Source organism: Sinocyclocheilus anshuiensis, unplaced genomic scaffold, assembly GCF_001515605.1.
Source record: "Sinocyclocheilus anshuiensis isolate Anshui unplaced genomic scaffold, SAMN03320099.WGS_v1.1 scaffold603, whole genome shotgun sequence".
NCBI lineage: Eukaryota > Metazoa > Chordata > Actinopteri > Cypriniformes > Cyprinidae > Sinocyclocheilus > Sinocyclocheilus anshuiensis.
The window spans coordinates 547,143-563,681 of NW_015551055.1; the positions used below are offsets into that span (position 1 = coordinate 547,143).

General features: G+C 37.7%; 2 protein-coding genes across 2 annotated transcripts in view; both read right to left on the bottom strand.

Annotated features, from left to right (window-relative positions):
- LOC107661960 (uncharacterized) overlaps positions 1–5,856 on the bottom strand; it is a 17,088-nt gene extending 11,232 nt beyond the window's left edge. The window contains exon 1 of the mRNA XM_016451784.1: positions 5,577–5,856. The gene's annotated coding sequence lies outside the window, so the exon portion shown is untranslated. The remainder of the gene's footprint in view (positions 1–5,576) is intronic.
- A 5,087-nt stretch (positions 5,857–10,943) lies between these two features.
- LOC107661962 (NACHT and WD repeat domain-containing protein 2-like) overlaps positions 10,944–16,539 on the bottom strand; it is a 59,069-nt gene continuing 53,473 nt past the window's right edge. Inside the window, exon 8 of the mRNA XM_016451787.1 lies at positions 10,944–15,046. Coding sequence (XP_016307273.1) covers positions 11,141–15,046 — 3,906 coding nt within the window. The 3' untranslated portion in view covers positions 10,944–11,140. The remainder of the gene's footprint in view (positions 15,047–16,539) is intronic.

The following is a 16,539-nucleotide window of genomic DNA, read 5'->3' on the forward strand; positions in this document are numbered from 1 at the left end:
ACACACACACACACACACACACACACTTTTTAGAAGGTGCCTTACTCTGAGCATTACTGAAATGTTTAAATCCCTTCAACCTGGTTCAGCTGCAGTGTGTGTGCCAACACAAACCTACACACATGCAACGGCCTTCCACAGCCAAGATAAACAAACCCACAAGCCACTAACGGTTCATTTCCTTTCAATTTGTTGAGAACAAAGTGAAGCAAACAGCTAGTGTAGACCAGTGTCAAGAGATAATTAGAGCTATCAATGACCAGCTGATTTCACTTACACACTGCTCTGACACACTGAAATCTTCAGACATTTGTAAAACGTTGCCACCTTCCTGTTTTCTTTTTAGTACTGCTTCACAGAAATTAGCATATAATTGGATGTTTGACTTTTTCAAAATCTCACTAGTTTAATTTGTCTACTCTATAAATGTGTATATACATGCATCACTCAAGAATTCGCTCATTTTTGTCAATTTGTCTGAAAGTGATAAACATTTTCTCCCTTGTATCATTTCCACCACATATTAAATTATATTGTGTTTAATGATATTCTGTGGTGGAAATGACATTTCAAACATTTTTGGAACAAAATGACCAACTCTGTCTTGACTCTTGCGAAGGCTAATTTCATTGCTAGCATTTCATGAATCCTACAGAAACACAATGAAATAATATTTCCTTTTTTTTTTTTCGATTGAAAATGATGCACAACTGATTTTTATTTTTAATCACGTCTCATATTTCACTAACACTGTTGACTCCTTGATAACCAAGTACACTAACTTTTGACAAAGCATTATTGGGGCAAGATGGTTGGTCCTGATGGAAATTACATCAGGGGATTATATCAGGACATAATGTATAAAAAAAATGGTAACACCTTATTTTAAAGACCAATTCTCTCTATTAACTGCATGCATATTACTAGCATATTGGCTATTTAATAGTACTTATAAAGCACATATTAATGCCATACTCTGCATGACCATATTTTATTATCCCTTAATCCTACCCCATACATAAACTTAACAACTATCTTACTAACTATTAATAAGCAGCAAATTAGGAGTTTGAGGCAAAAATTGTAGTTAATAGTTAGTTAACAGTAAGAATTGGACCTTAAAATTAAGTGTGACCAAAAAATTATATAAATCATTTTCATACAATAATTTCATTTATTTCACTTTTGTTTAGATCATCATAGTTTTAAACATTATGTACACAATATGCAAAAATGCATATTTTTATGAAAGTATATATATATATATATATATATATAGATTTGTTGATTTAAATATATGAGAAAAAAATTATTTACATTAAATGCACACAACAAATAGTTAAAGTGTGATGCATTTAATGTACCAGTATAGAGGAAGCTGATCTCTTTTGTGGCAGCAACCCAGTTACGTTTATTAGTCTAAAATCCTGGTTTATGTTATGAGTCAAAGCATTACACAACCCTCTGTATCCAAAGACAGGAAAGAGATGAACTTATACTTCCACAAATTAAAGGCACACACAGTTCTGGGTCATTTACAAGGACATAAATTTAGATATACTCCTCTGGGGTAATGGCTTACTCTTAAACACATTTGTTTTTACCTTAATGATTGTGTCAGTGTTTTACAAAGTGCATTGACTAATACACAAATAGAGAGCGAAAGAGTGAGACAGAAAGAGACAGAGAGAGAGAGAGAGAGAACAAGTGAGAGAAAGAGAGAGAGATGGTAAAGCTAGAATATTAGGTTATCTACCAGTATACTGTGTGTGTGTGTGTGTGTGTGTAACTGAGTATTGGATGATGTGTAGGTCTTGTACAGGTGGAGGGTTACTACATAAAGGGATCAGATTCATGAAGGTGTGGTTTAAACAAGTGGGAAAACTGGTTTAGCATTTCTCTTTCTTCTCAGCATGTTATGCTCCTCTTCATTTTTATTTATGCCATATGGAAACAGCCAGATTGCATGAAATTGACATGGGTCATTAACATGAAGAAAAATGAAAAATCCATCACAACGCTGGACACATTTAAAAGTGCGATTTGAGTTAATATTTCCCTGTCTATATCTTTATTTAGCTTGATGAAAAAAAAAAAAGCTGAGTATCTAATGACAATCTCCATTTCTCCATTTTTGGACCAGGTAAACATCACATCCATGTAAAATATAAATGTGTTTAAAGCTCTTTTAAATATAACTTGAAATGTGGCCAAATATGGGCGTGTTGCCCTGGACACTGTTGCCATGGCCTCATTACCAGAAGACCAGTGCATACAGAATCAGCCCTCTTGAGAATGCCCATATCATCACTTAATACAGTGCTAAATATACAAAACAAGGATCCACCTTACATCCTGTGTGAGGTACTTCCAAACACTCAGAGTCACTGCCAGCTATTATTCAGCCGTTTCAGTTTATGATTTTGGCTCTTATGTGTTTGTTTATCAAAACTATGAGTCACACTGATAAAAGAGAGTCATTCTTTGCGGAGTATTTAGTTATTTGCAGGGCGACATCTAGTCCTTAAATGCTGCTTCCTTGTACACAAATACCTATTGTCTTATATCTGATAAACAATCACCCGGTTTCACAGACAAGGCTAAAGTGTAAGTCTGAGCTGTTTTAACTGAAAGAAACTTGCACTGACTAATCTTAAAATATATCAGTGCCTCTGTTTTGTCTCAAAATGCACACAAGTAATGTTTTTTCTAAGGCACGTTATTTAAAAATGACTTAAATGTCCTAATTGAACTATTGCCTAGTCCTGGCTTAGTCTAAGCTCTGTCTGTGAAACCAGGCCAATATCTGATAATCGCAATCATGTACATAAATCAAGTTAACTACCAAGCACTGTAAGAAGAAAAACCGTGTAGTCGTTACCTTAAGGAGTAATTTCTACCTTATCTGAACCTTGAAAATTACTTTTAGGTTGATGCATAATAAATCATGTTTCTGATTTGAATAAAACAAGTTAATTTATATTTTACCAAATGAAGCACTTTCTACAGTGAGAGAACAATATAGTTAATTTCCCTGACACAAGTTTTTTTTTTTTAAGGTTATGCTTAGGGCGTAATAAATGACATTATATATATATATATATATATATATATATATATACTGAACATTAATCTGTGAATGTTGCATCATTAGATTGACTACAAGTGAAGTCTATGCAACACTTGCCATCACAATCAGAGATCCGTAGTCATAAGATCACACAAGATGGAAGACATGCTAACACACAGGCCCTGGGTGTATCTCAACATATTTGTTTTTGTTTTTTTTTGTTTTTTTGTTTTTGTAAAACTATCACTGTTTAACTATTACTGTTAAATGTGCTGCTTTTAAACAGGGGCATGCTTACAAAGTGGGAAATGGCTAAAGGGAAAGAGATGGAGAGATTAAAACTGTGAATAGTGAACCACGGAAAAAGGAGCTGCTTTGTGCTACATAACGTCATGCTCAGATGTACAATATAGGCTAGTCTGTGTACACACTAGTAGTGTAAATATCAAGGTAAAATGCTGGAGCCTGACAGAGCATGAGGCTCAGTGGCCCTTTGTAGGGCACCTCAGACCACACCTTACTCAGCACAGCAGACCTTGCTCAAAAGTAAACAATGAGTCTGACAGTAAACACCTAGACAAACTGCATAAACCTGCTCAGCCCCCCTCACAGCTACTGTAAACAGTAACACAAATTGAGACTGATTACCTGACAAAGTCTAGATTGGACTTTACAATGTGAAAGGTACATAAAAATATAAAAACATGCTTAGGAGCTTTTAGTTTAACAAAGTGTTCAAAGTGTTTCATATGCTGTTATTTTTTGTTTTTGAAAGTCTCTTATGCTCACCAAGGCTGAATTTATTTGATCACAAAAAAACAAAAAACAGTCAAAAATAGTAATATTTGAAGAGCTTTTAAATATATTTTAAAATGTAATTTATGCCTATGATGGCAATGGTGAATTTTCAGCAGCCATTACTGCAGTCTTCAGGGTCGCATGATCCTTCAGAAATCATTCAAATATGCTGATCTGGTGCTCAAGAAAATTATCTTATTATTATCAATGTTGAAAACATGTACTTAATATTTTTGTGGAAACCCAGATACATTTTTTGTTTGTTTTTAGAATGATCAGATTAACAGAAAGTTCAAAATAACAGCATTTGTTTGAAGTATATCTTTTGAAAGTTTGTACTGTCACTTTTGATCATTGTAATGTATCGTTGTTATATATATATATATATATATATATATATAAAATCTTACTGACCACACACTTTGGAACTGTAGTGTATTTGATTTAGATAAAAACCGGCTAATTTACAGTAGATGTTATCAGATGAAGCACTTAAGTTACCTGACCAAACATTCCTAAAAATATTATTTCTAAATCTGCTAAAAGCATCACATTTTCAAATGTTTAGGCTCCTTCTTCCTCGTCTTAATAGTTTCTTTCTTTAGAAAACACTATATGGAAGTAGCATGTCTAGAGCTCATTCATTTTTAATTAGTTCAAACCTTAACTGTCCAAGGGCAGAACAACTACACCTTTTACAAACTACACACCTACACCTACAAGGTAAAAGCCTATTTCTTCTGCCTTCGGTTCACAGCAAAAGTAATGGCTTTAACCACATTTAAAATGATACAAATGATAACCAAACTTCAGCACATCTGAATTACTTGTGTTGTTCAACTTACTTACATTCCTAAAAGAAAGCAGTGATATTGCCAGAAATAGAGATTTAAGCAACTATTCACTATCCTATCTCATGTTGTTTCAAACCCATCTTTCTTCCTTGAACATTAAAAGAGAAATTCTGAAAAATCCCCCAGTAGTTTTTTTTTTATCATGCAATGACAATGGTGACTCAAAAGAGAAGCGATATTTAATAATTCAGTCACAGCTCACTAAACTGGAATATTTTCAGTAAATAACAACATAACATTTTAATCTGTTCTTCACAAAAAAGCTATCACATGGCTTCAGAGGACTTAAAATACAGCAGACAAATCTCATGGCCAACTTTCATCATGTTTCTGCTTCCTATTTTAAGCTTACATCTTTCACTGTACCGTTCACTGTAATTGCATGGAAAATGTTAAGTACCGACTTTTCCATTTGTGTTCCACAGTAGAAAAGTCATATGGGTTTGACATGAGGGTGAGAAGATGACTGAATTTGTATTTTGAGGTGAACTATCCTTTTAACAATGCAAGCGCAGAATAACGACACCCTGTTCACTGCAACACCTGACAAGGCAAAACCGTGTTTCTTCTGCAGTCACAGTACAACAACAGGCTTCAACCACCAATAACAAATAATAGTAACTAAATTTCAGGTAATCGGGTAATCTGACTCAGTTATTCCAGAAAAAAAGGGATGATACTGCCAAAAGGATAGTTTTAGAGGCAATAAAGTAGACTTTATTTACTGTTTATCTCTTAAAGATGAATCTTCATATCGCCTAAATGTTCAATCCGCCTGTATTGAGCTTTGCGCAACAGGTGCGTAGAAAAACTTGAGCTTTACGTGATGTAGCGCGTGAAGAGAAAACCTTTACCTGTTACACTGATGATGAAGGTGTGGCAGTTCTTTGCCAGAGGGGCTACAATTTCACGGATAACTCCGGCGTTCATTTATTTTGCCAATTCGTATCTCCTAATATATTAAAACAGAAGCTATCCCAAAACGCAAAGTGTCCCAAAAACGTCTTCCATGACCAGAAGACGTCGCACGCACATCGCAGCCGCTTCCTCCTCCTTCCTTATGTTTATTTTCCCTCATGTGTTACTGCTTCCGAGTAAAGAAAGGTCCCCCGTGACTCCGCTCTGCCGTTCCTCCTCCACACGTCCATTTGAATTTCAGATGGCAGTCCAAAGAAGGGCCTGTGCTCGGCAAGGTAATGACAAACCATGTGACGAGGGCTCAGGAAAACTGGGAAACACAGTTTAAACCGCTGGCATGCAGGGAAATAATGACCGTCAATGCAATCTGAGCAGGTGTTAGGCAGGCTGGGCAGGTGCATTCAAGTGCATAGATAGGAGCACAGTAAATCAACAAAAACAAAACTATTATGCATATAGTAGTTTATTGCAATAAAATGTAGCCTATTACAAAAGTGAGCTTATTTAAAGAGTTATTACTGTAAGTCGTATCAGTGTGACCTACTAAAAGTTTTATTTTATGGAGCCGGTCACTTCATGGAGGCCAAGAATGTGAGATTTAGCCAATAATAATGACACATCTTTAAGTAGCTCACTTGACCAACCAGATTCTACTGGCTTTATCTCAGCATTCCCTCCGTTATTGAATACTTTTGCTCACAGTGTTTGCTTAAAATTAATCAGTAGTCAGGAAGTGTGTGATGCCATGGGGTAAGCAATAATCTGATCGACTATAGTTGTGATTGTTGTGATAAGCGATCTTCTCACCTTTGAATGCCAAGGTGAAGGTGACAGTAGGATATCTTTGTGTAACTGTCAACGGAAGCTTCATGTAAAGGAGTGACAGGTTCATTTCTGAGTATCTATATCAAGTCAAAACATCCTTGCTGTTTCTTCTCAGGTGGTTGTGTTTGTATTTGTACCTACTTAACAACAAAAATGACTTGTGAGAATATTTGAAATGGTGCTTACTATTTAAGATACCCATACATCGGCTAAATCATATTTTACATTACATCTAGTGATCTCAACAGGTTTGTCTGAGGGTTCATGTCAGGTTTAGGAGATAGAAAATACTTCTCAGTATGACAACAGAAGTCAATGGAAAGTCCTCATTTTGGTTGAAAAACACGTGTATGTGTATTCTTGGTGGCCCTTTTCCTTAATTTTTTTTTTATGTTCCCTGTCTTAGTCTAGTAGTGTCTGTATTTGCTTAGAAGGTATTATTTTTTTAAAAGATATGTTAATGTGTCCACCACTGCTACATATTACAGATCATATCTGAAGGACCTGTTTTTCCATTTGTGGGAAATTTATTTAATATGTTGGAATTTATTCAGCAGATTTAATTTGAGTGTACATAACACTTCTGGGTGTATTGACAATAATACATCAAAACACAGGTTTGATTATCACTCAAAATAATGTCCATGTAGCCATGGTGTATAATGAGGATGACAACAGGACACACATTTTCACTCTCTTACATGGGTGTGTTTATTGTTTTTGTCTCTACCCAATGGTTTGTTAATCTTTCCATTTATGTACTTAAGAGATCGAGTTACATCTTTTTTTTATTTTTATAAGGTCATGATCTTTCACAGATGATTACAGCTGCAAGATATCCTTTGAGCCAATTAACTGTACTGTACCGCAACTTTTACAGTAATACAACATGAAAGCGTTTGGTGTACGCCATAAGTAAATGTTCCACACCTTTTTCAAGCTTGCTGTTTAAATGTGCTTATCATGATTGATTTTGTAATGAGTTTTGAGTCATATTCCATTTAGTCCACACTGAGACAATATACATAATTTAGAAAAACAGTTTGTGAACACTTTGGAATTATTAAACAACTGTAACTGTACATTTTTAAAGTAAGTGCAATATAATGGGCATCTGGTTGACATGATATAAATTGTGTATTTTAGAACTGCTAAGTTTGTGTCACATCCTGACTCCAATCCAACTGAAAAATTGTGATGTGATGTCAGTCAAGATTCTAATTAGTAAAAGAGTTCATGGCAATGTTAGATGAAAATAATTTTGTTTGTAAAATATTGTTTGTTTTCTTTTCAAATTGTCAATTGGTCATGATTTACATATTTTAACAGTCATTCATGAAGAATTATACAATAAGAAATGTTTCTTGAGAACAAAGTCAGCATATTGGAATGATTTCTGAACTGGAGTCATGTCTGCTGAATTCATTTTCATATTCCTTTTTGCCATTATAGGAATTAATAAAAATTTAAATAAAATAAATACATAAATTACACTTTTTAATGGTAGTGTGTATCAGAAGTGTTTCTTTTTATTTACAACTATACTGTACTTTATAGTATAGTATAGTATTCCTTGTACTAGGAAACTACTTGCACCAGGAAATGAAAGCAGAAACTGGAGGACGATCAGAATAAATGTGGTATATTTAGCAGTATAGATATTGACTATTTGATGTCATTTGCTCAGTTACAGCGCAGTGACTTCCCAGAGAGAGATGACTAAGAGCGTCTATGCTGTGATGAGTTTATGTATAAAAAAAATGCATTTGTTTTTCCCCAATACACAATGTTGATATGCCAGTTCCATAGTCATCACAACAGGGGGCTGATTCCACTGAGGGTTGAGTTTCCATAGAGAATACACACCAGCATTCCTGCCCTGAGCTACTATTTGTTTATGGTGGTGTTTGTGTATTGTTACCTGCACTGCTGCAGACATGTGCGAAAGAATCCAGGTGTGTGCAAGCAGTAATTGAAATATTGATACGTGCCCACTGTTTGGAAAATATTTAACACACTTGTTTGCACACTGCACAGGGGAGTAAAACTATTATCAGTCAAATCATTCAACATCTCAGTTTCTGATTGTGCTATGTAAGGAATCCTTTTAGCAAAGCATTCCTCGTGTAAACAACATGCCTCTTGAGGGGTCATTATGATAAACCAAGTTAAATGAAGATTTGTATCAGCTATATAGAAAAGGTATAACTGTATCATAGCAGGTTTTTGAAAACTTATGTACATTTATATATCTATAAACCACTACAACCTTTCAAAGAACCGAATGTCTTGTGTTTTCTTTCCAAAGGAAGACCAATATATCCAGATGAAATACAATGAGATTTAAGAGGCAGAAAGAAAACCATTTTATTACATTAAAATGTTCCATACAAACAATGCATACACACTAAGTCATATTGCTTTCAGACACATTTTTTCTGCTATTTTTGTTCTAGAATACTTAAACATCTTTGTAACAAAATGTAAGTACAACATTTATGAAAATATATATCTCTAAACAGGGATCTTCAATCTTGACAATACAAATAATACGATAAACACATTCAATACCAGTATGTGAACTATGTTTTGCAAACATGTAGTTAAAATTCATTCAAGTTACATAACATTTAATATGCTGTTCAACTGCTCTCATATCGACACATTCAAATATACTCTAAAACTGGCATTCCAATATAATAGAGATGGACTTTATCAATATCTTAGCAAAGATAATGCATGTTCTCATAGTTATGCTAGAAAACACAACAAAGCCAGAAAAGTCCAGAAAAGTAACAAGTAGGGTCACAAACAACACCATTTAACATTCTGAAAACAAATAATAATAATTAAAAAAATAAACAAAACTTTGGCAAAGATTGTATGATATCTATAGGTTTTAAACACTTCAGTGGGAGAAGCTAATCACACCTGAATACTGCTACAGGTTGTGGGTTGTAAATGGGCTTATGTGTCAGTATTTCCAGAGGTAAACATACAATTTGACGGAATAGCCCTTGAGTTATGGAGAGAAGAGTTTGAATGGGGCATGGCTGATCGTTTTGTTGAAACTACTTTCTTTTGCGACATGCCAGAGAACACCCATAACTGAAGGCAAAAATCGTATAGTTAGCATTCATGACACACTTATTCAAAGTCAACCTCAGTGAACAACCCATTTAAAATAAAGTGCAACCACCAAACACTGCCTTGGCAAACACCATTCATAAATCAACCTTGTTTATGATAACATATAGTCTATTCATAAATATCTCCAAGTCATCTATAACATGAAAGTACAAAGTATAATTTTTTTTCAAGCACACAATCAATCAACCTTTACCTCACAAAGAACAATTACAAATACACATTTGTATAAGATGACCCAACTGTTAAGGCGTAGAAACTCTTGGTGAGATGCTACACATGACTCTTTAACAGTGGTTTAGTCCTCGAATCAGTACTCAACATTTGTAGATTGATACAACCGTACCGCCCTTTGATACAACGAATTGCACATTCTTTAAAAGTACCACCATTAATACTATTCTTGGATTTAGTCAAGTCAGAGGATGACCTTCTCAGTATCAGTTTTAGAATTAAATATGAGGATGGGTTTAATACTGTCTGTCATTTAGAGCAAATTCCACACATGGACTCATGGACTTCCATGCTACTTTGGCCAGACAAAGTCTAGAACACATTCTAAAATTACTAAGAAGCTCATTTGTAGCCTCAAATTACTAAGAAGCTCCATGCCACGTTGGTCAGATAAAGTCTAAAACACATTCCATGACACTTTGGTCAGAGCAAGTCTAGAACGCATTCTGAAATTACTAAGAAGCTCATAATGACTCCAGACTACACTCTGAATACCTGAATACTGAAATGTACTTTCCAATGATCCTCATTTAGATGCTGTAATTCCAAATTAAGCAAATTTGTATGCATTGTATGCTAAATGTTCATTGTATGCTGAACCGTAATGATGAATATTTGTAACAATGTATCTTTGTTTAGAAATTCCCTGCAAATTTTTCTTCATCAGTTTCTGTAACAAAGAAAGATTAAAATCCAGGCACTCACTTTGATTGCATTTAGCACAACATAACATATATTTAAGTAGTTGCACAAACTGCAGCAGCCAAAGTACATATGTACACATATGTACATAAGTTTCCATTTTAGTACAGTACCAGAGGACGTTATTAAACAGACGCAAATTAATATTTTGAAAAAAAAAAGAAAGAAGGCAGCAACTTTTATATGGCTACAAATATTTTACATTTCTCTATGCTTCTGTATAAAGTGACGTTATGGCTTGATTTGACTAAACTCATACAAAATCTGAACTATATGACCACATTGGCATACACATGAGAAGTAAGAACATATCATAAAGCCGATTGGATTGGCTTTTCCAATTAATGACATTTGTTCCTTAATGTGATATTAAATTCAGTGTACAGATTTGACAGTAAGTTGATGATGGATAAGAGAAATCAAGGTGACTGATTGAAGCTTAAGTGCAGCTTAATAGCAATTGGCCAGTTACTGTGTGTTATCCAGAGAACTGATCTGTGCAGCTGAATCAAAGTTGCTGTAAACAATAATCACCTGTATCCAAACCTGGCCTTGTTCCTTCATGCCTGTTAATGTCCTACAGAGGGCACTCTCATTGCAGCAGTTCAGTTTTCTTTGTGGGTGTTGTTGACTCTGGCTCTCCACTGTCAGAGACGTTGATAGGACTGTCCCGAGAGAAGACCTCGGTGGATTCTCTCCACACACAGTCAGCAATGGTCTTGAAGGCATTGGTGCTACACCTAGGTCGTACTTTCTGTGAGGCATTGTTAACTATTTGGCGACTGTTTGAGGTGGCGATCTTAATTTTCAGAGCCGCATCCACACGGTCTACGACTGTGTAGGTGCCAATGCTGCCATCCTCAAATCCCACAATGATGTTAAGTGCTCGCTGTGATAGGCACAGATAGGTTGGCGTTTTGTAGAGGGAACAGGTCCCGATGCTCTTACCATCTGCCAATCTCATGACAATCAGACTTGAAACCACACCTGCATCATCATCTTCGTCGCAATTCTGGAAACAGATGTACACTAAGTAGCGTCCATCTCGTGAGAGCTTTTGCCGCCAGATTATGCCAGCAGCATGTACCAGACGCAGTTTACCACTGTGCAGGTCTAGGACATTAATGTTCTCATCACCTTTCGACACAATGCCCAATTTCCCATTTGGTGATATTTGGAAATCCTCCAGGTTCTTCAAAAAGTTGCTAGGCAGCTGCACCCGCCTACACACCGATTCGTCGGCAACACTCCAGATGAAAACTGTTTCTGTGGAGGTGATGAAGATGACATAATCTGGACTGTCAGGAACTAACTTGAAGTTAACAATTGTGATCCCGTCGTCACAGATAAACTTTTTGGATACACTGCCTGACCACAAGCTAACAGCCAACAGCTTATTCTTGTTGGTTCCCACAAGGAATGTGTTTGCTGTGGTAATGAGGGCATGCTGGAGTGTTACTAGAATGTTGCACACCTTGTGACCAGTCGCAAGCCTCCAAATGCGGGAGGCATTCTGCTCGCAAAGGGATACTACAAACTGGTCATTGTGTGTGACGAGAAGCTGTGAGATCTTCTGACCATTGATACGGAATATATTCTCACCTGTGGTTGTATGCCAGATGTACTGACTACTTTTATCATCAGATGTCACCATTAAGTCACCCGATGTTGTCAAGACGCAGTTTTCAACAAGGCCTTCATGCTTGAACACCATCTCAATGAAACCTGTGCTGTAGTTCCACTTATGGATGACCTCTGACCCATCCATGGTGTACACAAAATCCTCTCTGCCAGAGAGCTGCAGACTTTGAATAGGTTTCCCGGTTTTATCAATGTTCGACATGGCTGTTATAATGTCAATATCCCACACAGAAAGTACGCCGCTGCTGGCTACAGACAGCAGCAAGTTATGGTGTGTTGATTTGATAAATTTTACAATGGCTCCAGATATCTCTATCAAGCTGGCCATGCACTGTCCACTGTCTCTCCTCCACACAAATATGGATGATGTGTTCTCCATGGAAGCTATTATGCTTTGGCTATTCTTGGAGAGAACGGCCGCCACAAACTTTTCACTACGCTTGGCCTTGAACTTCTCTGCCATCTTCCAAATCTTGGTGTCCAGCACCTCAATGCTTCTCGCTTTGCAGATGAGGATGGATCGCTGATCCTCAGAGAGCTCTATGCCCACCACTTCGCTCTCATCTCCTCTGCAGTCATAATCCTCCATCAGCTTGGGATTTGTGATATCTTTGGTGTTCCACACGGAGAGACTGCCCTCATTGTCTATCATCACCATTTGATGGATTGTGTCTAGAATCAGGATGGACTTAACAAATCCACCAGAGAATTCAGAAGTCATTGTAGCAAGCTTGTCCCCACTACCAAGGTGGAATATGGTGGTTGTGTTGAGATACTGTCCGCAGAAAGCATACATTCCATCTGGGGAACACTGGACACAGGTTACCTCATACCAGCAATGGAACTGATACAACGGCCAACCATAGAGCAAATCAATCACATTGACGTCTTTGCTTGCTTCCAGCCAAGCTAAGGCATGGTGGCTGGACAAGTTGAATCCATTGATGAACGCTACCCCACCAGTGATGCCACAGTGCTTGGACCCTTTCACCTCCACCTCTGACAACAAGCAGGATTTGTGGTTGTCGTAAATGAGCAGTGTGTTTTTTGTGGTGGCCACTACCAGATACTTCTCATCTGTGGTTAGCCTGATGCCAAGAACAACCGACCTCGCTGTGTCTATCTGTCTTATCAACTGTCTACTCTCAACATCCCATGTGCTGACGGATCCATCTTCGAGGGCCACAATGACTATGTTTGGAGCTAATGTAGGTAGAATCTCGACTATTTGCATGTAGCTAGAACAGAGTGGTAATCTCTCTGGACTGTAGGTGACATCCATGGAAGAGTGCAGTGGCACAATGGAGCAGTATTTAGGACCATCCTTGTCACATTCAAGAATGAGGTGTCTGAGCTTGGGAAGAGATGTGACAACTGGAAGGAGCCTTTGCTGTAGTTCAGCAGACAGAGATGCAGGATTCTTTGTCACTTTAAGCTTTATACTGCGGAGCGTAGTTGCAAGAAACTTTAGCTCCTTTTCTTGCGTGTAGCTGTAAGCTAGGTCAATGTCTGACAGGGCCTTGTCAAACTGCCCTATCTTTATCATAGTGTAGAGCCAGCTAAAGTTCATGATGACACCATACATGAGATCATCTGTCCGGCCACTCCTTGTCAGGTGGTATGTGAGCTCCATCATCTTTCGATGGTTGACAAAGAAGATGTCCGGCTCTAGCAAGTTACACTGGAACACCCAGGGTTGTTCAGGTGTCTGTCTGTCATAAGAGTGCTTGTCAGCAGAAGCTTTGTCATGGCCATGAAGGCTCTGCTGGTGATGAGGGTTTTGATGGTGTGAGATATTCAGTGAGGCGAAGTGATTATTGTCGCAATGGAATATCTTCTTTCTACCACCTGCCCATGCTCCAAGGAAGTACTCAGCCAAAAGGCTATGCATTTGATGTACATCTTCTTCATTACTAAGGTATAGCTTCTGTGCTATAAGATGCAGGTGGCGATTTGCCCAAACCATTAGTGTTACATTATGTACTTGACGCTCCACTAAATAACCTTCTAGTTCTTCTTTTAGCCTGGCTATGAAATCGTAAGAAATACGCAACGGGCTTTTAAGATTAGAGCTCACCATGATGTCCCCAAGGACACTGTTGTCCAAAGATAAGATATCCTCTAGCTCCAGCTCTGTCAGGCCTGCCCGTGCCATTGTGATGTAGCCCAGTGCCCGAAAGACAAAGCGTGAGCCAAGCTTGTTTTCAGTAGAGTAGAAAAGCTGCTCAATGCTTTCGTGCACTGTAGAACACAATGATTTGTCATCCACATCTTTGTGCGACCGCCAGTGAACTACCTCTCGGTAGATGAGGTTGACAAACATGGGGAGTGTACATTTTGCCATTGCCTCATTCACATATATCTGTTGGCCTGAGGTCACCTTCCTTTTGACACCCAGAAGCTGCTGTTTAAGTGTCTGACTGCAAGCTTTGCGATCTCTTTGCATCAGTTCAACATAGGCATCCTCGTCATGTATCAGGCAACGTAATTTCTGGAGTATCCCATACTTGTTGGGTAGGGTGGACACTACAATTCGGACTGTACGTGGCAGGTGGACAGGCAGCCACCACAGCTTTCGGGCCTCATCAACATCTGCCAACTGCTCCAAGGCATCCAGAATGATGACAAGAGGTCGGTGGAATGATGACTCCCCAAGCAAATTCACTAGCAATTCCCTCATCTCCTGGATCTTGTTAGGTAAGAAGTGGATCAGGCACCGATAGTTGATGGCAATCTGCTCACAGATACTCTGTAGCAGGGTGCGGAGGTCAGTAGAGAAGTCTGTGGAGCCGATGAATCTGACAATGACCACCGGGTCTGTTTCTGGTCCCATCTCTTTCTGTAGCCATGAATAAGCCTAAACAAATGAAAATGAAACAGAAGTTTAGAAATACAGCATTTACGTATAGTTTACTGAATGTTTTCCAGTATGTTAATTAATATTTTTTATAAAAGCTCAAGATGTTATTTTGTGCAAAAGTGGTAATTTTGTAATCAGATTTTAGAAGCTTGGCCATTTGCAAATAGATATAATACACATAAAATACAACTACTGTTTATTTTTATGTATTATTTAACGTTTAACAGGATATTGTGTCCTGTTGTTATAAAAACAAACATGGTTAAAAATCCAGAAACTGCTGTGACCTAGAGCAACGTTATTATAAGTATGATTCTAGCAAACAAAACTTGAGTGACTCCAGTCCATCCATTATTTAGTAGATCTACTCACTGTACACTAACTTGGACAACTCGGAGTGTGAGGAAGGAAAACTAAGACGAATTACTGTATAGCAAATAATCAAATGTACTCAACAGCAATAGAGTCAGCACTGGATTTCTTGCCCTGAGGATTTTCTAAATCAGTTTGAAACGTTCCCTCATCCTTAGCACAATACTTTCTTGGATGTGGTTAAAGGGTGCCCCCAGCTGTGATTCAGGGAAACATGACATTTTATTTCTCCCTGTCTGGAGTGGCTGACAATTAATGATAAAATGCTTTTCCAAAGTCACCATTTGCAAGAGGATTGTGTATCTGTGAGTTTGTATGATTAGCCAAGGGGTGTGTGTCCAGATTGCTACTTGAATGCATCACTGTGCTCATATTTGCTGCATGATTCTTAGTACCGTACTGCACTGACAAGGGCAGTATAAAAACATGCCAGCTGTACCAAACATGAGGTCAGGCTAAGAGACTAATTTGCATGTTACAGACACACACCCTAGATTATAAAAAGTGCATGCAATGTGTGGGCATGCAAATTGCATTTCATATATAAATATTTTAGAGTATCTGTCTCTCTGTAGTGTGTATGTTACATAGAAGGATAGTGAGTGAGTGAGAGAGAGAGAGACAGAGAGAGAGAGAGAGAGAGAGAGAAAGAGAGAGCATAAGCAAGGACGACGGAGTTAGTCAAGGTCCCCAGGCTCATCATCTGTGAACTAACATTAGAGGCTGAGGTCTGTGACGGGTTGCCATGGGTGATGGGAAATGTCAACACTACCCTTCCAAACTTATCAACACTGTCAATTCTGACCATCAACACATAACACAGGCACACCACTGATCTCCCTAAGCCCTAAGTATTAGCTGAAGCTGACAGATATGAGTAATTATATCTAATTATTATTATCAATTAAATCAGCATTTTTTTAAGCTTGTTGAATGCAATGTATTTGGACTACTGTGTGCCTACAGATACATGGGAACGCACACATTTTGTTATGGCAGACAAATTCATGTAACAGCAGCCCAAAATACCTTAATGTTAATTTGAATCTCATGCCATGACATCAGATATTAAGTCAGAGGAAGCAAAGAACAGCTTTAGGCTAAATACAGGCATCCCG